Below are 26,771 nucleotides of genomic sequence, written 5' to 3'. Positions count from 1 at the left end.
ATGAAGTGTCGGCCTAAACTCGCGCACCCGACGACGCGGATGAGTCAATTCTACCATTTCACGTATTGTTATACGTTATATACGCACTCAATTAACTCGATTGATCCTTTTCTGGCTAAGTTCTTTTTTTTTTTTTTTTTTTTGTTATGTTGTTGGATGGCGACTTGTGTTTGTTAGTTGTGACTTTCATTATCAACGTCTTAATCAAAACACGGCCCCCCCCCCCCAAAATGGATCGTGAATGATGTGAGTGGGAACGACGAAGAACGTCTCAAATTGTAGCGATTATAAAAGATATGTTAGCTATACAAAACAATAATAATAACAAAATAAAATGTGATGTCTCATTCATTTTAATAGCCATAATCGCACCTCTTTCTCCTATCCCCTCCCCCCACAATTTTGCCCACCGTTCTTTCCTGCGCCTATAGACGCGCGATTTTACTATTCTTCATCCCACCTTTGATTTCTTTTCCTTTCCATCCCGTGTGTACGTTTTGAAGTTGAATGACACCTAATTATCTATCGATTATCGCGCCCAATTTTTCTCGCCTACGTATTTTTTATTTCACTTTTACAAATTGCCTTTTTCCCCCACTTTTTTTTTTAAATTCAAATTTCAAAAACCCGGCATTATGTTGCGCTGTCCAATGGCTTCTTGTTTATCTCTTTTCTAATCATGACTCTGTGATTTTCATTCCGCAAAAGGATACTTTTCGCTGACCTCCACAATTGTTCGTCAGGTCCTCGTAATCAACACGCTCTAAATATTATTGCCCTATTAAATTTCGTTTTAGCGGTCCTATATTTCATCCCCCCCCTCCACCACACGTTGCCATCTCACATTTGATTTCTTTTTCTACATTTATTTTTCATCTTTGCGAAAGTATAGGGAAAAAAACGTTGGCCATCACAACTCTATTATTGTTGGAATGTTTCGTGATTGGTTGATACTATATTATGCTTCAAAATAAAAATAGGACAGCCAAAAAAATACAAAATGATGTTGAAAAATATAATAGACGCATAGAAAAGGCCATGGGTCCGGCTCGAGGCAGGTGGGCCGTTCGGACATTATCGTTCGGCCAGTTTTTTTTTTTTCTCAGTCGTTTATTTATTTATTTTTTTTTTTTTTTTTCACACGTTGGGCAAGTTAAACGGCGATAGCTATATAAAACATAAAAGCTTCTGATAGACACTCTGTATATAGACGAAGGGTTGAGTGGCAAAAGAAAGAGGCCCATCAATATAGACGAAATGATTTGCATCATCCAAAAACGGTGCCGTAACGAAATGCTTTGGGGAAAATAAGAAAGGGGCTCGCGGTTCTTATGTGTAACGACCGAGCCCACCACTGTGACGTTGATTGGGGGACTTCTAATACATTAAGTGCGTCTTATTGCCTTGTTGTACACATAGCCAATCGTTTGCCTCCCCTGAACTTGCCTATTAAAAAAAATACATAACAACAAACAACGGGGAATTTCGATGTTTTATTTTACTTTATTTTTTTTTTTTCTTTTCTTTTTCTTTCCCCCCTCGTGAAAAATGCAGCTATATATAGACGCCAAAACATTTCGTTTGCACTTAACGTGAAGTATGGCGTGGTACTCAATAAATCAATAGGGCCAACCAACGAGATATCGGGTCAATCGAGAATTCCACGTCTCGTCATTTCGTGTAGAGGGTCCAAAATATAAATAAAATAGGCATCCGAAAATCCTCAATTTTCTCGATAATGACGGCCAGAAAATAAATGTGAATTAAAGGGAGTTAAGTTCGAGAAGGACAACAACAACAGCAATAAAAAATTTTTTTTCGAAATTGATGAAAATCAAACCGCAATCGTTTTGTAAGAGTTATGGATTAAAAAAAAAAAATTGAGAGAATCGTAAAGCAAATGGAAAACATTTAAAAATAAATAGACATACTTGTCTAATTAAAAGGGGGGAACAAAAGCATATGTATCCTGCCGAGCTGGACAAGCGGAGGAGGAGACCGATTGTCGGACAGGCGATGGGGGATGGAGCGTGTGTCGCGCAGGCGGAGTCAGCCATCCGAAAAGCTGACTGATGAGGTGAGCGAAGTCACCGCCGGACAACAACAAAAAAAAGATGTATATAAAAATTTATTCGATGAAAGAGAGAAAGATGAACATCGAACACGAGGAAAAATCCAGCAAGAAAAAAAAAAAAACGACACACAAATCAAAAAATGTGGGAGAATACGAGTCAACCAAACAAGACGACAAGGGCAAAAAAAAAAAAAATATATAGAAATAAAAAAGAAAAATAAAGAGACACGTCCACGAAATGTCAAAAACAGTCAGCCAGTAGTGGCATAAGAAAGACAGAAGAGAGAGTAGCCCTCGACTCCCGCAGAGAGGCCATCAAAAGCCAATAGCTATGTACTATATAGTTGTTGTATATAACAGCTCGCGAAACATCACCCTCTATATAAGGTAACCCAAACGTTAGGCCTTTTACATGTTTAGGGAACCTGCCAAAGTTTATGGGGGAAAGACAAGGCAGCACAACAGAAATCGGATTTTTTTTTTTTTTTCTATCCACAGTGGGACGATCAATTAAGGTTAAGGGCGTGAGAAAAGATGGGCCCAACACGCCAACCCCCTACAACTACTACGACTACTGCCCCACACACACACACACACGTTAAACGAAGGGCAACTCATCAAACATTTAAAAACGACAGGAGAGCCCCCCCTCCGAAAAGAAAAAGGCAAGTAAAGCTCCCCCTTTTTTTTTTGGAACTGGTATAGGTCTACGATACCTTCCATGACGTACGTGTTTATACCTTTTTTTTTTTTTTAACTTTCCTTTTTTTTTTTTTTTGCTAGTTGGACTAAACAACAGCAAGATGGGAAAAAAAAAGAGAAGGAAAGAAGACAATCTTCTTCGAATGCATAGCACATGTATATTATAACCTCCCGTTGTTCCAGCCCACCCCCGTGCTTGCTGTGCTTCTGCTCTAGCTCCCTTTGGCTACCTATAAGGTAGGCAAGCTCGGCCAGAGGTCCCCCTTTTTCTTCCCTCTTCAAAGTCTCTCTGTTTTGAATTTTTTTTTTTTTTTTTTTTTTTTTTTTGCTCTTTTTCGCTGCGGAATTTCCATTAAAAATGGAAGAGAAAAAAAAAATGTCTTGTTTTCTTCCCCTCTTTCTTTTTTCTTTCATTTTTATTGCTATATACTTTGAAGACTGCACGCTGGTGTATCTGTGCCCCCCCCCCCCCCTCAAAGAAGAAAAAAAAATGGACGACCTGTTTTGCAAATGTCGTTCTTTCTGCTACTACACGATGGGCAAAGGTGAGAAGGGGCGACATTTTTTTTTTTTTTTGTTTCGTTTGCCAATACTATGTGTCTCGCATGTATATTACCCCCACGAGGCAAACCATCCATCATTCAGGAAAAAAAAAAAAAAAAAAGGGGGGAGCTCTGGCCCTTTTTTTTTTTATTTTTATAGTACGGTCATTAATCCCCCCTGCGCTTAACTACCGCTGATGAATCATCATTTCGGATAAGTGCGCCGTCTACCTCAATACCTGGGCCCCGTGTCTCAAGAATGTTGTTCGGTTCTCTCCAAACTGTTGGAATGCGTCGCTTTATGATGTTGGCTAACGTTTTCCAAAACATTTAACGTCGTCTATATAGCAGTCGAACTCACAAATGGTTTCGTATTGCCAAACAACAACTTTTCCTTTTTGCAATGGCGTATTCTTTATAGATATATATTTTTTTTTACAGACAAACTGAAATGACTGGCGACCCTTTGGCTAGTAAAAAAAAAAAAAAAAGAAACCAAACAATCACAAAATACAAACGTTTTTATGAAAATATTTGGTTTTTCTTTTCTTTAACTTGAATGGCCCTTTCGAAATGAACAAGCTAACCGTTTTCACGAACGAAACTGGTAAAAAACACACACACACACACGCAAACAGCTACATAAAGAAAAGAAAATGAAGAGACAGGTGCCAAATTATCCAATATTCCAAAAGCGAAATACTCCAAATGAATGGGGAAAACAAAAACAAAAACAAAAAATATGTGAGGGCCAACATCCCAGCCAGCGCGTATATACAGCACAAACATCGGCCTGATTGGATTGAGCATCCCCCCGTGTTTTTTCAAAAACCTGCCGCCTCATTAGTCGGCTGCAATTTCTTTTTTTTTTTCGCCCCCAACAGTCGAACACGCATCACATGATTGTTGGTCAAAACCCGCTATTGTGTGTACATATAGTAATACAAAAAAAAAAAACTATTTATTTATTTTAGTTTTCTTTTTTTTTTTTTTTCCTTTTCCATTTCGCATGAAGTCAATTCGCAGGTGCCCCGTTGTCGGCGCGCTCATCGATTGGGTCGTGGAGGTGCTAGAAAACAAACTGGAAAAACATTTTTTTTAAACCGGCGCTCGGGCTAACAGTTGCATGGCGGATAGCGGCGTCGTTGATGATGAATTGCTCTTAATCACACGTTGCGACCGGCTAACAAGGTTTTTTTTTTTTTTTCCTCTACCGCTTGACCCTCTCTCATCGTGTGAATGGGGATAGACCTGGGATAGACAAAAAAAAAAAAAAACCACAAGTCTATACAGACAGAGGAGCAAAATAACGAATTAAAAAAACAAACTGACCGTTCTTCTTCTTCTGTGGGCGGTACGCCCACTAAACGGCATATACCCCGCCGGGTAGAGTACCCATCATCATCAAATAGCAATGTTTTTGAATCACCTTATTTCTTCTTTTTCTCTCTTTTTTTTATAGTTTTTTTTTTTTTTTTCGTTTCTCATTGGTTTTGACGTGTGTTTGTTTAAAAAAAAAAAAAAAAAACTCGGAAAAATAGAAACGATGCGGCGAAAATTGAACTCAATTTTTTTTTAAATTAAATCTCTTTCTCTCTTTTTATTATTCTTAAAGTGCAATCCAAATTTCCGAGACCAAGAACGATTTTTTTCTCAGCCTGTAGAAATATGTGTGCTCTGCATAACACAGCCTGTGAGGATGGCCTTTCGAGAGCAGCCCCCATATCTTTAGCTTTATGTCGAGGATTATATAGCCGTAAGGTGAAGGGCTATTCCCTAAAAACCAATTGATTTACATATCAAAAGATGGTGGTGGAATGCTATACGATCACTGTGCGTGGCATTGGCTCCTACATATGAAAAGAATGGGGAAAACAAGGAAGACACGAAGAGAAAGAGGGCGAAAGCGAGATACATGTATTATAGAAAAAAAAAAAGAAAATGATAATCTTACACTCACTAGAAGTGTAAAAGCGCCCCCTTTTTGTTGCTCTGCTCGTGTTTGCATATGTGTGTGCGTGTTGGGCGGGGTGTCCGGTTATTTCCACGTCTATTTTCCCGCATTTTTCCCCACCATTTCACAACGGTCACGAAGATTCAAAAAGAAAAACCAGAAACACGATGGACATTTTTACCCATCGATACGGATAGATATCAATAAATTCAACTACGATCTATTAATATAAAACACGCATGCTGGTGGGCCGAATTCTTCGCTGGCTTGTTGCCTGTTCACCGTTCAACAATAGAAACAGAGAAGAGGGCAAGAAGAAAAGAAAGATTTATCATGTTTGAGAATAGTAAGAGTGGGGGCATAACAAAAACAAACACACGGGACTAACAATGCCACTCTTATACTTTACGGTTTGATTCCTTGTGTATTTCTCGCTGTTCCCTTTTTTTTCCCTGTTTTTTCATGTGTATTTTTTTAATGTTATTGTTGCGTTTGTCCCAAACCAGATTCAAAGAAATATGAAGGGAAAATAGTAGGAGAAAGACAGACGTTTAATTGACCCTTTTTTTTTTTTCTCCAATTCAAACTTGGATGCATTTGTCGCATTCCGGAGATCTTCTTGGACTCTCTTTGACAGTCCAGTGCAATTGGAAAGAGAGAGAGAGCTCATTAGTATTTTTACGCCATAATGGTTCTAACAACCAAACAACCTAAATTTCCGAAATTGAAATCATCGAGAGTGAATTTAATTGCAATTTTGTCCGGTGGATGTAGCCCTTAAGTTCAATAGCCCGCTTCATTCTTCTTACCCCCCTCTAATGGAAGCGCATAATTTAGCCATTCATTAAACAAAAAACAAAAAAAATAAAGAGGGCAGGTTATTATACGCGGCCAGTATATATACGTATATATATATATATATATATATATATATACACGCCGGTACTTATACAATACGCACCAACAGCCGTGGGGGGGGGGGGCCATCTGCGCCTCGTAATCCATTGTAATCCTTTCGCGATGACCTGGAATATGTACACATATATAAAACGAATAGATTCCGTAAATGAACACGGGACTTTAGTTAGAAAAAGAAAAAAAATTAGGCGATTAATATATGAAACAGCTCTCTTCCTGCTGCGGTTAATGGTATGCCGCGTACGCGCGCTATATAGCTGTTATTCTTTATTTATTGAATGTGCTGCGTTTTTATTCCGTGCATAGCGAACGCTTGTGCGATGGCCACTTATGAGTTAAATGGTGGAAAAAAAAGAGAAAGATTAGGGTTTTTTTTTTTTGTATATTACTTTTATGCGTTAAATATTAGACTTGCGCGCGTTCTATGGCCGGGCCATTTTGCAGCTCGTTACGAAGCAATGTGTTTATATACATTTTTTTTTTTTTTTTTGGATGGGTGTGTTGCAGCAGCAGGTTTTTTTATTTTTTTTTATTGGGGCCTTGCAGCGACGCAAGCGCGCACTCTGTACGGGTGACTTATATGTCAAGTCGTCTCTTTTCTGGCTCATTAAATATTCAACGCAGGTGCGCTGCTGTTCATTGTTCCTTCTCTCTTTTCCCATCTCACTTCTTTTGTTTTAAGTATTAATTTTTTTTTTTAATTCCATTTTCTCTTTTTCTCTTCGTTTTTGTTTTTGTTTTTTGTTGCTTTACGTGTTTCTCACGAACAGGACAAAGAAGAAGAAAAAAAGTCTATGGAAAGCCATGGGATACGACATATATTGCAAGCGTTGATAAAAACAAAAGCCAAACACACCGAACAACTCGAACGATTTTCATCGGCGATCCTGTCGCATTGATAATTGCATCTGCTGGACAAGAACCTCGTGAGAAATCACGAGAAGTTGGTCAAACAATCAAACGAAAAAAAAAAAAACAATCATTCGAATAGCGGGAATTTCGTAGGGAAACAAAATGCCCTCGCCAAGTGAGGAAATAGATATATGCAAAAGTAAAAGCGCTACAAGAGAAAAGAAAAAAACAAATGATAATAAGCCCAACGTCATTAATCTGTCGAACCGCAAGGCGCTGCAGCGGCACCTGCTCGATTACAAAATTCACTAATGAACTTGAATAGTTGCATGGATAATTAAAGCCGCGTCTATGTAGGCCTATAGCCTCCACATAACAAGTTGGAGGCAGACTAGGGTGGTGCATTCCCGCGATCGTCGATTCTCTATATTTTTGTTTTTTTTCCCCTTTCTATGACCTGTTAGAAAAAGCTGCGGCCGCATAAAAATCCAAACAGCCTGGACAACACCAGAGAAAGCCAACCAAACGATCTAATACATCGTTTTAATCAGGACCCGCCGGGTCGGCCGCCATAACGAACGGTGCACTGCATCCAATAAATACACGGAAAATTATTCATGCACACCAAACACACACACACAAAAAAAATTCCATGAAAAATTTGGTTGTAAATTTTGGATTGCATCATCTGACGTGCACGTTACGAAGACCCAACAAAATACGAACACACATGTCATTATCAAATGCCCACGTTAAAAAAATGCATTTCTTTCAAATGTCAATTGAATTTTCAATCATCATTTTTTTTTTTTTGGGAGCGTCAAAAATCATCGCGTGGTGGACGGTGATCTTTCTTTCGGCCATCCTCACAGTTTGCTAGTGGCGGTGATGATGAAGGATGAATAGAAAAAGAAAAAGAGGGGGGGGGGAGAGAGATGAAGATTAACCGCAATGTTTGTCTTGTGTGTATACACAGCATTCAACAGCCATAAATTACGCTGCGTGTGTGTCTATGTAAGCCATAAGAGAAAGAGAAAATGCCATAAGAACAGTTGAGGGAGGGAAACCCTCTCGATCAGAAGAACACGACCACGCCTACCAGTGCCTCCTCCTCTTCGAGCCATGATGAACACACTCCATCTCTCTCTCTCTCTCTCTCTCTCTCTCTCTCTCTTTTGGATCCTTTCTTCTTCTTCTTCTCTTTTTATTTCTAGCGCGTTCTTCTCCTTTTCTTTTTTTTTATGACTCTATACTTTCTATGTACACTCACACGGGCCTATTTGACTGGCTAAAGTTTCGTTTGAAACGAAGGCAAGGCACAGAGCCAACGGAGGTGTTGTAAGTCACGAAGGCTGCACGAGTAAAGTGGACGAAATAGGAACTGGCGTGACACCGAGTCCATTGCTAAAGCGTCTTTACGTGCAGCGTGCAGACAAGTCAGAAAATTAATGTTGAAAGAGGGGTTTAATAAAAAAAAAAAAAAAACGAAATGAAAAATTGGGGATGATGAAGAATGACGAAAAATAAATAGGAATAAAACGAAGAGCGAAGGAGAGAGGCGAGCAAAAGAAAAAAGAGCTGCGAGCAGTTTGTGTGCTCGCTCGGACGGCATTCGATCAAGCGTAATGGACGGGCAACGACGTTCTAATGACAGCCTCGTTCCAATTGGATTATTATTGATACATTTCATCATTGAAATGGACCGGCCGTTTTTGACTTTCGTTTGCTCTTCGGCCAACACGGCGCGCACGCAGTCGCTTTACAATTCGAAACGCAACGGACGGGACAACTAAGAGGCGAGAGCAACAGTCACGAACAGGTATTAACGTGAAATTAACCATTGTTTCCCACACCCAACATCAAGGCCAACAGCAACTTAAAAAAGCCCTCGATATGTACACACACACACACACACACAGGGGGCAAAACCTATCCAAGTTATAATCATCTCTGACGTGCCAGCCTTCCTCTTCAATTTCGTTTTCTTCATTTTCCCTTGTGAATGCCATTTGTTCATCAATGAGTAAACAAGAAATAAACCCCCTCAAAAATAAAAAAAAAAATGAAAGAAAAAATCGTCTAGTCTTCCTTTTAAATATTTCCAGTCTAATTTTTAACTATCTCTGTGTTACCATTTGAATATAGGCCTAATAAAAACGGCGTAATTAATTATTAATCACGTATAGCAATCGAAAATGTTCTAATCTCACAATAACAAAACTAAAAAAAAAAAAAAAAAAAAAGATACAAACGGGATGGATATCATGTTAACAGCTCTATGAATCCAAACTTGTGTCACGTAAACGTGTCGAACGGGTATATATAGATAGTGCGTACTTATCGCCCGTGTTTCTTCACGGAGATGCGCGCGCGCGCTCCAATTAACTCGAGAGCCCGGGCTAATAATTGGCGACTGGCCGCCCCTTAAAAAATCTTATCGAGAGAAAGGCGAGGCGAAGCGATCTACAAACTAGATGATTCTATAACCTGCTGGTCGAAATCTAATCAAGCCCGGTGAAAGAAAAGGAGGAGCAAGACGGGCTTTATACGAAATGAGAAAGCAACAAAGAAAAGAAGTGTTGTTTTGCTTTTCTCTCTCTTTTTTCTTTTTGAATGTTTCACTTGTGTTCCTTTTTTTTTGTTATTTTGTTTTGTTTATTTATTTACTCCTTTTTTTTTCCTGTTTCCTTTTTGTCTTTTCTCATTCCTACTCGATCGTCCCGACGCGCCGGCGATGGTGTAATGATATGCAAAGTTGCGGTCCATTCTTTAACGCGCGGGATTGCCGAACACAACATACACACACAACAGCACGGTCTCTATCTTTTTTTTTTTTCTTTCCCCTCCAATTCCTTTTTCTTTTTTTCCTCATTTTTTGAAAAATATTTTTCTCGGTCGTTCTCCTTTCTTTTTACTTCCATTTGTTTTTCTTTCTGGAAATTCTGCGCGCACGACGAACGTTGCCGGCGCGCGGAACGTGCTCTTATAACAATCACGACAAGCTCTTTATTATTATTATCATTTCTGCCTCCCTTCCAGCACTACCGGCTCTTGCGCAGTCCATCTATTTTAATTTCTCTACTTATCTATTCTTTCGTTCTCTTTGGGAAAAAAAAGGATGGAAGTAAAGAGGTGCTGGGTCTTGTTATTCGCTCCGTTTGCTGTGAGGGCTGTTAGTTGTTAGAGACTTTGAGAACAATGTCCTCGTATAATACAGTTGGCTTGTTCTTTATTCTTTTTTTTTTTTTTTTTTTTTTCTTTTTCTTTTCTTCCCCTGCCGTCAAGAAAGCACGGCTTGTTCATTATTCAAACGACCGGCACGTTTCTTGTTTCTTTCTTCTTCTTCATCACAAAAGCACACACACGCAACACTTACCCAAGTCCCAATAGCTGCTTTATTCGGCCATGGCGATGGGGACTTGATGTCTTGACCACATCAAGACAAAACACGAAAAACAAGTAAGACAAAAAAAAAAACAAAAAAAAAAAAAAGAAGGAGATTTAAAAATTATGAAGAAAGTCGAGACATTTTTTGGTGCCAAAGTGTAGATGAATTATTTTCTAGTAGGGACGACATTCTTCAGCATGTCATTTCAAACCGACCCTATCTCTTTGTCTTTTTTTTCTTCTTCATCATCATCAATTGCTGCCTAGCGCTGCTCTTTTGATTTCAACCGTCTTTCCCTTTGTTTTTTTTGTCCACAACTCGAGCGCATGCGTATGTGTGTCCAGCGCACGTATGAACACGACAGTCATCAAAAACACGGGCAAAAAAACAAAAAACAAACTGAAGATGCATCGAGTCGGGCGGACGTTGCAATGGTCCTGTCTAAGCGCCATCGTTAGCCAATCGATCACGATCGTAAAGCTGAAAAAAAAAAAGAAAAGCAAGAGAACAAGAAGAAGAAGGGAAAAAAAAAGAAAAAGAGGTTTTTTTTTTCGAATGAGGTGACGTTAGTGGGCGTTACAAAGACAACAGGAAGGTTGGAATAGAGCGAGAAAGAAAATTGGGTTCGATCTCTCAGTCAAAGCATAAAGAAGGATGTCGTGCTACGGATCGTAGCGTTAGATATAACAACAACAACAACACAAAAAAAAAAAGGAAAACAATGAAAATAAGCAGAAAAACAGGGAGGAGGGGTGGAGGGGTGGAGAAATAAGGTAACAAGGAAACAAGTTCGAAAAACCCCGGCGACATTCTACGCTCTGGCTCTCCTGGCCATCATCGATCATCGTGCAACTTGCACATGACCACACACACCAACATATAGCGCTATATATATATACAACTATATATATATATATACTTCTGTAGGCTATAGTACGAGGACTTGCAGCGTGACATCTATGCCTTCTGTCTCTCTCTCTCTCTCTCTCCCTTTTCTGTCTTTTTCTTTTCTACCTTGTTCGTTCTCTGCCTTTTTTTTTAGATGTTTATCTCACCTGGCCACAGAATTGTACGCACTCTCCACGCCATCGTCGCACGCCCTCTCGAAGACTATGTGCCTGATGTCAGTTCTCTTTCCGTTTCTCTCCGTTTTCTCTTTATTTTTATTTCTTTTTTCATAAATCTATTTTTTTTTTAAAGGACTCCAGCGACCAACAGCAGCTCGCGTTGGCCAAGCGAGAGAATAAACCGTCGAAGCGATGTCTTTTTTTTTTCTTCGTGTTCTCTTCTCCGTGAAAGAAAACAAGCCAACAGCCAACAGCTTGCGCGCATAAAAGCAGAATTTTTTTTAGATAGAGAACCAAACAGGTTATGTTTTTTTGTTTGTTTCTGTTCTTCGAAGACCACCTCCCTGTCATTTGAATACGCGTTCACCGTATAGCCTCTCTCTCTCTCTATGCGTCATGTATTTTTTTTTTTTTTTTTGTGTGTGCGTGTGTTTGTATCCCATTTTTTTTAACGATTATTTTTAACTGCGTGCCCGATGTCAACTCGACAGTCTGCGATTAACTCCGCCAAAAAAGTTTAGCAATACACATCTTCTCTGAGTTTTTTTTTTTTGTTTTTTTTTTAAAGTTACCCTCCCAACGCATTTTACCTGTAGAATGTTAGCGCTTATCGAAGGGACACATGGAGGCCCTTTTGCGTTGATGTGTCTAACAGCAGTCTGGCCGTCACCAGCCGTCCCTCGTAGTGGCGCTACTTTGGCAATGCCAAAATGGACTATACCAAAGTAAAAGGAAACATTTCATCTTTGTCTCGTTTTGTTGGAAAACAAGGAAAAAATATATATATACATATAAGAAAATTTAAAAAATATATACGATGGTGCGTGGAGGGGAAGACCTGGGGATGACAGTGTGTTGTGAGAAAGAGAGAACCTGTCTAGTCAACTGTCCGTTTCCTGTTTTTCTTAATGATCTAGCAAAGAGCGAGCAAGCAAAAAAGAAACAAAAAAAAAAAAAAAAAAAAGATAGAAAAGTGTCGTTGTTTCTCAACTTACGGTCCAGCAGCCTTGACAAGCCAATCTGGACAAGTGAGCAGCCCGGGCTATTCCGTGCCAGTGGCTTTGCAGCAGCAGGTCAAAATTGAGAAGGAAATATATTTTTTTTTTTTAACAGAAATAAAATAAATAAAAATGAAAATGAGAAAATCAATGAAAAAAACACAACGAAGTGAAAAAAAAAAGAAGGAATAAAAGTTTATGTGTGTAGGGAGAGAAAAAAATGGCGTACAACACGCAAACACGACACAGGTAGAGGAAAAAATAGGCGCTGCCACCGATAGAGCCTTACTGTTTGACTCTTTTAATGGCCGAAACGAGAAAAAAACAGACAAAAAAAAACAAAAAACAGAATGTCACGCAAAGGTAGAAGTTGAAACAATCGAGGAAGCCGCCCTCATTATCTCCAAGCAAAAGGAAACCAACCGGAACTCGTTTTTTTTTTCTTTTCAATTTCTTCTTCGCCCCTTTTTTTTTAATTTTGTCATTCGTGTCCTTCTTTGGCTTTGTTTATAATAAGCCTGATAAAATTCCTTTTATTTTCCTTATTAATGGCGAACTATTTGAGTCTCCATCTTTTGTCAGAAAATTCATTCTTTCACTCACAATCTTACAAGTGTTAGGAGAACAGTATTTTATTGCTTGGTCTTCACAATAACATTATAGCGAAAAAATTAAAAAAATACACATGTTCACTACTTGCATTCGGCTTTCATTATTAATTATTATTTGTTTATCTGTTCGTTGTTTCGACGTTCATTTGTTAGAGGAGCGAATTATATTCCGTTCCTTAGCCGTTTTCGTTTTTTTAAAGGTACAAGTTAGTGTTCCAATCAAGCTATGCTAATGCAATATTGATTATGCTTTCTTGCTTTTTTTTTTCCTGAGCTATTGATGTGGTTATGTTTGTTGTTTTTCTCTCTACTGTTAGTTTTATCTCACTACTCACTTTTTTTTTCCCCTCTATCTCTTTTTTTCCAATTACTTGTAATTGCGGCTCGTTACCACTCCGGCGCCAGTATTGCCTACCAACCGGCCATCTCTACGGTATGTAGACCTAGTGAATGTATAGAGAGCTATACGAAAAGTAGAGAAACCGCTGGGCAATATAGAGTGAGAGAAGAAAAAATCCATTAGGTCTGTATAGGCCTATACTATGTCTACCGTCTTTTAGCCTATCTGTTCCTCTTTAATGCTCACACATTCTTATACGTTCAACCATGCCTAGGCATATATACTCGCTTTCTTCTGTTCTGTTAAAGACCTGCCAAAAGAACAAGGCCCCAAAAGGGAAAAAAAAAAGGAGAATGATGTCGTGCTAGAGACCTACTCTGCGACGGATAGAAGAGCAGTTTTATGCAGGGCTGCAGGTAATCAGACACGGCGCCCTAGTCAATTGTTTAGTTCGGCTGCTGGCTATAGTGATGTTGTCTGAGAGCTTTTTTCTTCCCTCTGACTCGCGAAAAAAAAAGGGGCAACATAAATAACCGTAAAAATAAAAAATATGTGTATAAATCGGGGCTCGTTGGTCAAAATGAGCAAGAGACAGTTGACCCCCCCCCCCCCCCAGCAGCCCAATCGAATGTGCCCCACGCCTATTGTCCTAGCTTTTCTTTTCTTTTGAAGTAAAACAAATCCTTTTAACGACCCGCAGGTATAAATGGCAACAGCACTGAACTTGCACAATTACCTTTCTATGTGAGCCAATACCCCATCGCACAATCAATTCGAAACGACAAAAGTTAAGTTCTTAATGGCGAAATCTCAAGCAATTGTCTGACATGCATTAAACGTTAGTACTTTTGTAATTCTGTTTTTAATGGGAAAAAGAGGGTGATAACCTATTAAAGTAAAGAAATGCTTAGCCATACTGTAGTTTTCATCTCCTTGGCTCCATTTACCACAGCCCAATATTTCATTAAGTTTTTTTTTGTTTTCTTAAATTTTCCTGCTCTTTTTTTTCGGTTCTTTAACAAGAAGAAAATGGAGCGCCGTGTTGCATCCCACCTTTTGACATATGGAGGTGGAGGAAAGAGAATTCATAACGATTGTCTACGCCTCTTCATCACGATGCGCTAAGTGGGCTCCGGCTGCGGCCGCGCGCTTGTCTGGCAACCATTTCGCCGGACGTTTCGGAACGGACGATGAGACGAGCCAAACTCTCGAAGCGAAAACATTTTTGTGTGTGTGGATGACAGAACCGTTTGGTACCACCTCTTCTTTCCCATGATTTCTCTTCAAAATTCCGAAACCATTTCAGTTCTCAAGCGAAACAATCTCCAAACACACGAAATAAATAAAAACCAAATCATTTCCATTACGATAATTTGCCTTGGCGTTACACTCATTTTTTTTTTTAAAGGTATGTCGATCTCACCTATTAAAGCAATCAGGGTTACACGTGTCCATATACAAGAGAAGAAAGAAAAAAAAATCCCAAAACAGACAAGATTAAAAAGAAAATAAATATTTAAAAAAGAAAAAGGGGAGAAGTATGCTTGTTTAAAGAGTCGTAAAACAATCTGTACGATAGGAGATCAATCAACTCAATATGCATCGCGCTTGATGAAGCTACACATCTTTTTTGAAGTTTCTTACATGCCGTATATAGCTATGGCAGTTTCGTATATATTTATTTCTCTTTCGGTTATCAGGTGTGGGTCTCTACGATCTAATCAATTATGGCCGCGCGAGCGCGCGTGTGTGCGTGTGTTTTCGACTGGCCGAAGAAACGTTGCGACTGGCACGGCAGAGAGAGAGAGAGAATGAGAAGAAAAAAATAAAATAAAATAAAAACGAGAACGAAGAAACTTGAAACCTCGATGAGAAACCGATTGGAGCGCTCGATTTCTCTGGAAACTGCTGCCGCGTATTACGAACGCTTTAGATTTGTCGTCTTCCTTTTCTCGTTGCCTCTGAACGTGCATCTTCATCGTAGTGACAATGCCTCCAGCTCATATAATAAGCCTTCTTTCTCCCCTTTTTCTTTTTCTTGTCTCTCATCTTTTGCCTCTCTTCGTTGCTTTTTCTTTTCCACTTCGCGCCCGATTGTTCTTTCCTTCTTCCTTTTTTTTCTTTTTATCTCGACATGACACTCCCAAGCAGCTCCATAGACGGACGACTCTATCGCTGGCACGCCGTCCATCTACCAGCCGTGTAGGTTGACGCAATCCGATTGTCTTCGCTTGGCCAGCACGATGTGTTGAGAAACGGATAAAGATTCATGACACCAAAGCACAAGGAGGCACGCACGAATTAAATAGGGGAAACATTTCACACCGGAAATTTAGATGAAAGCCACGACTATCGTTACAAAGACGAAGTTTTTTTAGTGTAACAAAAATGAGGTGATTTGCGGCTGGTTGCGGATGCTATTTTGTACTGGGCAAAGGGAGCTAAAAGGCGAAACGATGCAATTTTGCTATCAAGTGTATTGTACAGTTGAATCACGTGAGAGAAACAGAGAAAATGAAGTCAAATCGCAATGAGGTTGCGATCTAGCTGAGGTTGAAATCGTAGAAGTTTGGCATATTCAGTCAACAAGTACCGCCAATAACACTCGACGTCACTCATTTTCAAATGGTTCCAGATCAGCTCATACCCTCTAGCGGCGATGCGTGAAACTAGATCGTCGTTTTCCTGCGCAAAGCGGACGAGCCGCAATAAATCACGTTGCGTTGCGCTACTCGGCACTGGAATGTAATGTACCCACGGTTTCAGTGCTGGATAGAAGAATTCAATCCAGTCATCACCAACGTGAAATACGAGCGATTTGCACAGGAAGAGATGCTTGAAGCGGAAGCTAGCGGCAACACCTCTGTAGTTGAACAAGTACTTATAGGAGCAATGATCTTCTAAACTGACTTCTTTAGCCGGCGCAGCACCAAGAGTGTCCTAAACATGCGAAAATATAATAGTCATATTCTTTTATAAAAGTATATCCAATGGGATATGGAAATTAATTTGAACAAAAGAAATTAAGCAAATTCATGGTAGCTACATACCGCATCTGATTTCCAGGCCTGATTTTTCGTATATTGAGCGTCGATCAAATCTGGCCTTTCACGCGAGAGTAAAATCAATGGGTCTCTCTCCGAGCTAGTTCTTGATCCTCGGAAAAACGCCTGTGATTTCTTCTCATTCCAAGGATACATGGCAGCCATTTTATCAATTGATATCCTGTGCTGATCCCAGCGTCCCAAGCCTCTGGGATACAGACTTATAGCTGGACCTCCTTCCCAAAAAGTCCAAGCAGGATACATTATGTCAAGATAATCTTTCGTCTGTCAAATACAAGGAGTATTTATACATGTATTTTTCATTAATACAATACCCTTAATTCCTATAAACTTAACAGCACCTTGCTAAATGAAAATACTGGTGAAAGTTCCCCGAAATGACGACTAACTTGGGGCCAATCCCTGCTATTAATGATCAGTTCCATATCTGGCAAATCTTTTATGATTTTAAGTATAAAGTACTCAACGCCTGAACATCGGGAGGGGAACAGGCAATGAGGTTCGCGGTAAAGTTTGTGGCCAATGATTTGGTACTTCGTACCTCTATTTATTAAAGAGAAAAAGAAAATGTTTATGAATTTAAAAAAAAATACATACAGAACCCTAGCTATGTTTTAAAATATCGTGCTGACAACACAAACATAAGCTTTCATATGGCTATTATGAAACACTGTTACCTGACCTATGGCCACACTGGTAATGGTTCTAGTTCAATATTCTGCCAACAGCCAATTTTAATACACGATAAAAATTCATGGCACACATGTTCAAAGAGCAGTTGTTTACATTAAACATTGAATAAATTTACCTGTCTTTTGCATTGTCAAGCATAATCTTTGTTATTCCAGTATGTTGAAACACTTTTAAATCTTCGTCAACAACAGGAGTAATGCAGGAGCAGTTTTGAAAGAGACATGGTTTATAGTCAGCCGATGCCTTAGATATTAGTTCTGTGAATTCACTCCACTTTTCACTGATTTCTGCAGGATTTGCAAAACAAATAAGGGATTACAGTTTTTAAAATTAACTAATGGTTGCATTTGGTTGGAAAGGGCAAATAGAAATTAAGACATATCCAATGAATACATTTTTCTTTAAAAATATGATTTGCCTAGCTACCCATGTCATTACCGTGAAAATCAAACTTTTCGTCTTCATTCTGTTTGCAATCATCTTCTTTGAAGCAATATCCGTTTCCTTTTGAGACACATCTTACTACTCCTAGTTTGGAAATAAGTAACAAAATAAAGATCTGGACGATTGAGTTAAAGTAAGTAATCATTTTGAAACGAACATTCCATTGCTTTCAAAAATCTCCATGAAATTTTGTTTCTGCAATTCTGCTACGTTGCAAGATGTATTTACGGGATCATCAAAACATGACCTACATACAAAGTTTACGAAATAGAAGTTTGAGCAGGGTGGGTTTGAATAGAATATTGGGTTCAGTAGAATATTTGGTTTTATAAGTATGAGTTTGTAGGAGATTTACATGCTGTTTTATAATAAATGAACTATACGAAAAACTATTCATCAACTAACACTAATGAAGGTTTCATGAATGGAGCCATGGAAGGCTCGTTCGGTGGCTGAGTGCCTTGCTCACGCCTCACGCTGTGGCGAGAATCACCAACACTAGAATCGAAAAAAATCGGTATCAACTAATGATGTATCGCCTTATCGATATCCCAATCTATTTACCAGCGGAAGACGTAGCAGACGATGGTACTTCTTCCCTTTAATCTTTCTGGTTATAAGTTTCGCCCGTCTGGTGTTATTTACAATTTGTGGCCAGCTTAAGTAATTGTGAAGTTGTATTCGGGAAAAAAAGTTGTCATGTTCTCATTGGGGAAAAAATCTAATCCTGCCTCCGAATCGAAATCGAATGAACCTGTTGCAGGCGTGAAAGCAAAAAACCTTGCACAAGTATCTTAATAAAAAATGTTTTCGCACTTCCATCATATTCTAAGTATGTATCCTGCATTCAGTTTGGCTTTCTAGACATGGGGTTTCAAAATGATGGGATGGTTGGTGAAGCAGATACTGATGATGATCTTGAAGCTGAACTTGCTGCCTTGACAAAAGGCACACAACCAAGTCGTGAAAAAAAAAGTAAACACTATAAATCTTTACTATTTCATTGTTAACTTTGTAAAGTATTATAGTTGAACATAAGTCATTTTATGTTCTAGGAGAATAAGGTAAAACAACCAATAACTGTTTTTTAAAATGAAAATCAACATTTGCTTTTGAATGAATTCATAATGTAGTAATTTACCTTTTATTTTTACTCTATTCCTTTCAAAGCAGCCAGGAAAATGATTTCAGAGAAAGAATTAGCTGCCTTGGTTTCTAGTAGTATGGCTGATATACCATCTGATGCAGAAATCTCAGACATAGATGATGCAGAAGTTGAGGTACTTTCTGTATAAATGAAACTTAAAAATGTAGCCCAAAATGTAAATATCTGTATGATTCAGGATGCTCGGAGAACTTTGTGGCGAAGAAGAGGATCGAGAACCTCCAAAGATACAAACGCAAGCTCCCACAATGAATCCAGAAGAAATTATCAAACTGCTAAATGAAAGGAGAGAAATGTATAAAGTGGCCGAAAGTAATGCCAATAAAATGGGTGATACAATAAGAGCAAGAAGGTAATTCAATTTGTTTCACATGGATACATATGATGACAACAAAATCCTTCAGGTTTAATAGAGGAGTAAAATCTTTAAATGATATGCTGAAGCAAACACTTTCAGGAAAAGTGATTTCTATGGAAGATATCCCTCCTCCTTTGGCAGAATCTAATAAAACTTTATCAAGTAAGTCGCATATTTGCCATACGCCATATTTGTAGACTGATAATTTTTCTGCCTTTCAGAAGTAGTTCCGAAAGAAGACGTTACGAATATAGATAATTTAGACGTACCAGCTTCTTGAAAAAAAGGTGACAATACCGTTCCTGTCCTTCCAAAACCTATGGTGCCCGTGCGAGTTGTCCCTCTACCTCCAAGTACCGCACCACCCATTCCACCCAGAGTATCAGTGCTTAATTCTGTAGCTGAAATCGATCAGCAGGAACCCAATGAATGCGTTTTGACTCAGCCTTCAAAAGGTATTTAATGTTTAACCTTTTGTAGTTTCGTTCTAGCTTCTTACTTTTACTACTTTACCTCAGACATTGAAAAAGCTTTAGCGCGTAGACAGGAGTTTAAAAATGCAGCTTTGCAAGCTAAACGCGCAGGAGAGCACGCAGCAGCATTGCAACTTGTTCGTCTAGTCAAAGTAAACCATACCTTAAATAATTTTTTTAAGGATTGCGTATCATTTCCTTCTTGCAATTATAGGTATGTGATCAGATGGTTGATTCCGCAAAGCAAGGTCTTCCTGTAGATTGGTCTTGCTTGCCTTCAGTTGACATAGTGGGGAGTGAAAACAGTATTCCGCCGAACGTCGTTGAAAAAGCTTCAAGTAATAAGTAATACGGTTCGTCCAATTACATCGCGTTTAATTACTAACTCTTGTGCATTCGATGGTAGGGAAAATCCACCTAAAGTCATTGGTCATTACACCCAACTTGTATGGGCCACTTCCTACACCGTAGGCTGTGAGTGGCTTATTACCAATCAATAGCTGTAAGAAATTCAATGTTTCTTTACACAAGAAACGTTTCCGTTCCAAATATATTAATATTTGTGTTTACACATATTTTTGAACAGGTTTTTGGTGTCAAGTTTCCGTACAATCGATTGTACGTGTGCAATTACGGTCCAGCTGGAAATTTTATCGATTCACCAGCCTACGAGCAAGGAACGGCTGGATCTGCCTGTCCATCTCCAACTTCAAACAATAATGGGCTGTGCGCTTGAAAATGCATTTCTAATAAATCCTACCTGCCTTTATTCCTTTCTGAAATGGCAGTAGTTTATTTCCTCTAGCAGCTGTTTTTTTTTATTTACTTTTAATAAATGTTGAAAACATAACAGTAGAATTAATACACTTATGTATAACAGTTGGTTGTTTCATTTCTTTTTTTTTGCAAAAAAACTTATTTTTCAAATGTCTTTTGGGCCAGGTGCCCAACCGTTGTCTCGGCGATTGAGTGGCATCGCTACTCGGCCAGCATCTTTTCAACGAATGTGATCAAGGCTTCCACTGCAGGGTCATTCAGTCCACTCGATGAGTGTTGCATAATTTATGATCTCTATTTATTGTTTGTGACATAAAAATTCACAGAGGAATGTGGATTTGATCTGCCGAAAGGGCATTGATCTCATGAACCTTTCCAAGAGATAAATGAGAAAATTGGTTTTCCCAATCACAGCGCAATTTTCAACCATAGTTGAGAAATAACTAACTACTCGAGACTATTGGGATCACTTTCAATATGAAGTAGGCTATATTAAATGGAAGCGAAGCATAAAGTGCCCCTAGCTACTACACCGAAACCCCCAAGTACTACACGACCAAGGCGCCCGAATACTACACTACGGCATCCTACTACACTACTACGTGTGCTGCTCCGACGTACTACACTACTACATATGCTGCTCCGATGTACTCCACCACTACGTATGCAGCCCCCACTTACTACTCTACAAAGGCGCCCGAGTATTAACCACAACATATGCGGCTCCTATTTACTATTCGGAGGTACCGAGATACTACTCCCCACCGAGCTATTACACAGAGGCGTCGGTGTATTCCACAACAACCTACGCCACTCCAAGCTACTACACTGAAGCTCCCACCTACTATACCACAAAAGCCCCTGAGTATTACACCACAACGTACGCTTCTCCGTCTTACTACACTGAGGCCTCGAAATATTACTCTGCACCGAGCTACACAACAACTGTGTCGTACTACACCACGGCAGAGGCGCCCAAGTACTACGTAGCTCCAACATACTACACCACAGCTGCCCCATCTTACTACCCTGTGCCGACATACTATACTGAAGCCCCGCAGTCCCACGCTGACCCATGTTACTACACAACGGCTGCTCCTTCGTACGAGGTGGAAACTAGCTACTACGCCACAAAGGCTGCTGAATACTACACTACCACGTACGCTGCTCCAGCTTACTACACTGAGGCTCCGCAATACTACACTACAAAGGCTCCGCAATACTCCGCAACGTATGCTGCACCAAGCTACTATACAGTGCCCCCCCCCAAGTACTACACCACAACTTACGCAGCCCCCGCTTACTACACTGATGCTCCGCAATATTACGCTACAAAGGCAGCCGAGTACAACACCACACCGTATGCCGCACCATGCTATTACACTGAAGCTCCAACGTACTACACAACCACGTATGTCACTCCCAGCTACTAGAGCGAGGCAATGAAGCACAACACAGCTCCAAGGTACTACCAGACTGAAGCCCCCCACTACTACACAACGAAATCGCCAGAGTACTACACTACCAGTTACGCCGCTCCCAGATACTACGTCGAGGCTCCAGCTTATTGCACAACAACGTACGCCACCCCCTACAGTGCGCCACCGAAGCATTATTCATCGTGAAATTGCGCTATCCGTCAAGCTCGATGACGGAAGAATCAGATCTTGTTTTATTATTTGTTGTCTTAGTTTCGAAATGTGTATTTCCCTGCCATGTACTTACGCATTAACTAGTCGTTCCATACAAATGTGGTTTATAAATGGAATCTCAATACAGCTATAATGCCGTTACCAAATTCCTTTGGTTTTATTCTTTATCACATAAAGCGGATGAAGCGGTTTAAATTTGTGTTCGTACAATATCGTAATTTCTTAGCACGATTATGCATTAGTGCATATGTGCAAGAACTATATCATGTGTATTTATAAATTTACCATGAATTTATATATTCAGTTGCGTAGCACAAAGTCGCATTGATTCACTGCGGTAGCGCATTGGCATTGTTTAATTGTTGTGGTTAAAATCCATCTACCCTTCACGTTTTATGATTGAATAGCATAGTATAGCGAATTTTTTTTTTTTCAATTTGCATTTCTAACGCTAATGGCTATTTCCTTGTTTCATTCTGAAATTTCTATTTTACGGAAATGCTCAAATATTCGTCAGAGATAAATGTTTCGGTTTGTCAGTTCTGATTTTAGTTATTGGGAAAATAGCCAAAATGGTTGCGCTAAGCACTTGACTGACATACTAGTAACCTCCAGACCTGCCAGGATAGACTGAATCGTATAGTACAGCTATTGATTCGATCCATCCTGACATCAGCTGATAGCTCTTACATCTCTATTCAGTTTTGCATTGGAATGGTGGGCCAATCCCATACCAACGTTTGACGTTTCGAGTTGTAATTGCTTACAGACTCTTGGTTACTAGTATTCCCATCATTGGGAGGGTGCCATACCCAGTCATAGTACCGCTACATTAAAATGTTCACGCAACTATTATATACAGTGAATTACGACCCCAAAACAGGTTGATAACGCAAACCGGCAATTTCCGTCTTAAACTAACTCCCATTTAAATTCGGCGAAACTATTGTACAATGTAATAAGTGAACTGTATCGAGAAAATGATGATAAATAACATCCAAGGTAATTATAAAACAAAAAACTTAAGTAAATGTTTCAAATTTCAATTATTATCTAGTAATCACGAATTAGGGTGTGGCATCACGCACCGTGAATGATATGCAAGAACACTCCATATCACCTGGCGGCCGATATTGGCATTAATGCGTTCATGCATTGGCTGTGTTATTCCATTTGTGTAGGGAAAATAAGTTGGAGACAATCTAGGATCGTCATTACTTATTTTTGGCATTCGTATACACGTATAAGTAGTGCTGTATCTAGCTCATTACGCCTAGTGGGCCACAATACTTCAATGACTTCGCTTTCTAAATTTGCGCATTTGACAACAATGACCTATGCTACATTCCCAGGAATTATCAAGTCTAGTTGATAATGCTGTTCGTAATTGCAGTCCATTCAGTTGTCACCATGAATATTCGAAAAAGGATTTTTTGAACGTTAGTTTACCTTTTGGGTTATGCGTTTAAGATTGAGCCCTTTATGTGATCCACTTCCGCTTTTCGTCTTTCTGCTGCATGACATGAGTTTTGAATATGCATCTGGATGGATGAAACGTGAACCTTTCAAATGATTTATATCTGAGGCTGAATGTAGAACGTTTTTCTTATAATGACCGACTACGAAAAAGAAAAATTACATGTTCATTAGTCGTTACACAAATTATATCTATTGTGATTTCCTCGTTTCCTCGTCCTAAGCCAATCATAAGTATAATAAGTTATATTTTTACTACCAGCATACCTGTCAAATAGCGTTGCTCAAAAGGCATTTTTTAAAACTCTATTTTTACGTGAAACGTATTTAATTGAATGGCTAAACTTGTCGCTTACAGTACCATTCGTCCTCAAACTATGAACCTGTTACAGAGGGCATTTGGTACTGACAAAAATGCAGCCGAATTGTTCGCCCTTGAACAGTTACACGCCATAGGTATATCTCGGCCTTAATAATCTTTTTTAAAAGTAGCCTAATTATTGAGCTGAAGGGAGAAATAGAAATCAATTTTCCTATTCAGCTCCATACCTTGTATTACGACGTGATTTTTCTTTGCCATATATGTAAATCATTTCGTTAGCCTACGCGTAGCGTTAATAAGATAAATGTTGATCTTCAAGCGCCGGTATAGCCTAAGAAAATTTCCTGATAAAAAGCTAGTGGTTAATCTTGATCAAAAAGGCAAAGTTGAGCAAGGTACACGTATTTATTCCTCTTTTTTTGTTCGTAAATCTCATGAAAAAATGTAGGCAACGGAACACCACAAAGAGCATTTTAATTTAGAACGACATCTTTCAGGAACAAACTGCGTAAAACGAGCGCGCAAGGAGCTGCACTTCAAAAGTACAATAAAGTATTGCAATAAGTTGGCTTCCTTTAGCGAGTCTATTCGTATCAAAACAGAAATCCTTGGAAGCTCAATTGCAAGGAACTCGGTAACATAAAAATCGCTTACAAAACATAAGCAAACAGAAAAATTAAAAATATGTTCGTGAATGCTTCATGGAATATTACAGCTTAGCAATGATCTACAGAACCCAAATAGCAACGAATTCACTTAGAGCAACAGAAATATAACTGGTCTGGCATGGTGAATTGGTCATCCAAAAAGCTACCATAACTCGTTAAGCAAAGGTTATTTGATAAACAACTTAATCTCTGTGGTATTATATTTCTAAACAGTGCTTCCAATATTTTAAAATCAAACGAAAGCACCGTGCCGCAAAAAATTCCTTTTGAGAGTCTGCGGACAGTGAAATACAAATTGCCACCTACCTACCGATTGGTAGCAACGTTAAGGTACACCAGTAGCAATACCTCTGACAGTTCGGTAGTGGACGATTCATCCGGAACAGCGGCGGGCGTTGCGCTCTTTCTTTGCGGTGGATGTCACCGGTAGCGCGCATCATCGTCCACGTATCTGGTCAGCTCGTATCTCCTCCACCTTCCTTAAGTTAAGATGAGATTAAATTTTTCCACTTTCCTTAAGTAGAAAAATTAATACCTTCATTTTCCTTACTTACCTGCCTTATTCATCCTCACAAGCGCCATGCACATTTCCTTTTTCATAAAAGCAAGGACGCCAGCACCGTAGGCGGAGATCCTCGACGCCCTGCTGCCGGCCTAGCCTTTGCACTCACCGATGTGAGCGCAAAGGCAAAACAAAAAAAAACGGATTATTGTCAAACTTAAAGGTCATTTGCTGCTTAGCTTACTTTCAAATATTTAACTACGCCTAAAATTTATCTAATACACTTAACATGTAACGTGTACACTAGTCCTTAGCCTATGTCGTAACGCTACGGGTGTCTCGTAGCACACGTTGGTATTATAGCCTCGCTGGTATAATTCTAACCCATTTATTGCTACTCGTCATCCAGTACAGGGTTTCCTTCTATGAGCTTACCACTTGTTTCTTCATCGTTTGAAGGCATATCGTGATGTTTAGACATATTAATTGCCTAGCATCGTAGTAATACTTACCATTCTTATTCTATTTACTCTACAATAGGCTAGACTATCGCATAAACTACAGGGTCGTAAAATACAGGGTTTCCCGTCTCTGAACTTGTACGGGTTTTTAACGCGAGGCCCTGTATTCATAGTGGCAAAAAGTGCTCCTTGACTTCAACACGTTACTTACGTAACTATTAAAGCCCCGCATCCAAAGCATCTGTGACTTAGTTTAGGTAGATGACCACTAGGGTAGATTTCTTCTTATGGGAGAATCAACTAACACCACCAAGCTGATACAATCAACTTGATGATCTCTCCCAAAGAAGCCTAGTCTATAGGCCATCAGATACTTTTGAACAAGCTTTACTATTCGTCAAGGCGGTTATGGAAGAAGTGTAAATCCGGTTAGGTTCTCAATGCTCAATCTCAACGCATGGAGAGGCCCTTTTACTTGTTTCTTCACCGTTTGAAGGCATATCGTGATGATTAGACATCTCAATATTGCCTAGCACTTTATTTACATGAATTTATTTCCGACGCATGCCGATGACCTGCACCTACGGGAGGTGTACACATCATTATGGCGTAGCAGGGGGAAACTCAACTCACGGGAACCGTGACGGTCACGCAATGCCTTGTGAACCGCGACTCACAACTGTACCACGAGATGGCCACCACGGCTCCAATAAGCAGAGGCACACACAAGTCTTTTATACGTGTCTTTCTGCACGAAAACCGCGTTTGTAAGAAATTGCGCGAGTCCCGAATAGTGATTCGTTTTTAGAGTCAATAAATGAATTTCGTAAGAAATCGTTTAATGAACTTTGTTTGAATTTTCATTTTGATTTAAAAAATACAAATAGTTTTCAAATTGTGTAGTTGTATCTTTCTATTATTATAAGATAACTGATGGGAACCCCCACCTTCTTGCTCTTTATCGTCATCTTATTCGTATGATAAAATATTCCACGATTTCATCAAATTTGTTCCGCGAAATACCCTGGTGGTGGTTTCCACAATTGATGGCGCCTCGATTTCCACGGCGATTTCCTCGCCATAGCGTTCCACGTTCCCAGTATACACGATAAACACGGTACTATTTGAATTACCACAGCTGATTTCAACTGATTTTCACAGAAGGAATCAGAATCACACCTAACGTGCTAACTGATTCGAAGTCGCTTAATAGATCATAATAATAATTAAAACAGCCCTTCTCTGCTTAATATTAAGAACCGAGGGAAA

The 26,771-nt window shown here is 39.4% G+C and overlaps 3 protein-coding genes across 6 annotated transcripts; 2 read left to right on the top strand and 1 right to left on the bottom strand.

The window, feature by feature from the left end:
* Window positions 1–15,909: 15,909 nt before the first annotated feature.
* LOC130702260 (O-glucosyltransferase rumi homolog) lies at window positions 15,910–17,846 on the bottom strand. The gene is made up of 5 exons (XM_057523915.2): window positions 17,643–17,846; window positions 17,320–17,491; window positions 16,853–17,054; window positions 16,497–16,775; window positions 15,910–16,386 (listed from the first exon to the last, which is right to left on the bottom strand). The coding sequence occupies exons 1-5, from the start codon at window positions 17,791–17,793 to the stop codon at window positions 15,967–15,969; spliced, it is 1,224 nt and encodes a 407-aa protein (XP_057379898.1). The 5' UTR covers window positions 17,794–17,846; the 3' UTR covers window positions 15,910–15,966.
* Window positions 17,847–18,202: 356 nt separating this feature from the next.
* LOC130702264 (coiled-coil and C2 domain-containing protein 1B-like) lies at window positions 18,203–20,523 on the top strand. Of its 4 annotated transcripts, none has more exons than XM_057523921.2 (10): window positions 18,203–18,437; window positions 18,500–18,623; window positions 18,822–18,928; window positions 18,992–19,165; window positions 19,218–19,333; window positions 19,393–19,626; window positions 19,690–19,796; window positions 19,859–19,989; window positions 20,051–20,118; window positions 20,231–20,523. In XM_057523921.2, exons 6-10 carry the CDS (start codon window positions 19,491–19,493, stop codon window positions 20,362–20,364), a joined length of 576 nt encoding a protein of 191 aa, XP_057379904.1. In that variant the 5' UTR covers window positions 18,203–18,437; window positions 18,500–18,623; window positions 18,822–18,928; window positions 18,992–19,165; window positions 19,218–19,333; window positions 19,393–19,490; the 3' UTR covers window positions 20,365–20,523. The 4 variants fall into 4 exon arrangements, 1 of the variants encoding a protein (XP_057379904.1); XR_009004285.2 differs by having other exon boundaries at window positions 18,206–18,437; window positions 19,859–19,982; window positions 20,051–20,146; XR_009004284.2 differs by having other exon boundaries at window positions 18,206–18,437; window positions 20,051–20,146.
* A 375-nt stretch (window positions 20,524–20,898) lies between these two features.
* Window positions 20,899–22,046, top strand: LOC130702476 (adhesive plaque matrix protein-like). The gene is made up of 4 exons (XM_057524145.1): window positions 20,899–20,903; window positions 20,937–21,122; window positions 21,173–21,817; window positions 21,887–22,046. The coding sequence occupies exons 1-4, from the start codon at window positions 20,899–20,901 to the stop codon at window positions 22,044–22,046; spliced, it is 996 nt and encodes a 331-aa protein (XP_057380128.1).
* Window positions 22,047–26,771: the final 4,725 nt, after the last annotated feature.

The sequence above is a fragment of the Daphnia carinata genome, chromosome 6 (genome assembly GCF_022539665.2).
Source record: "Daphnia carinata strain CSIRO-1 chromosome 6, CSIRO_AGI_Dcar_HiC_V3, whole genome shotgun sequence".
Lineage (NCBI taxonomy): Eukaryota > Metazoa > Arthropoda > Branchiopoda > Diplostraca > Daphniidae > Daphnia > Daphnia carinata.
Note: the sequence above shows the minus strand (reverse complement) of the source record. Positions and strands in the feature narration are given on the sequence as shown.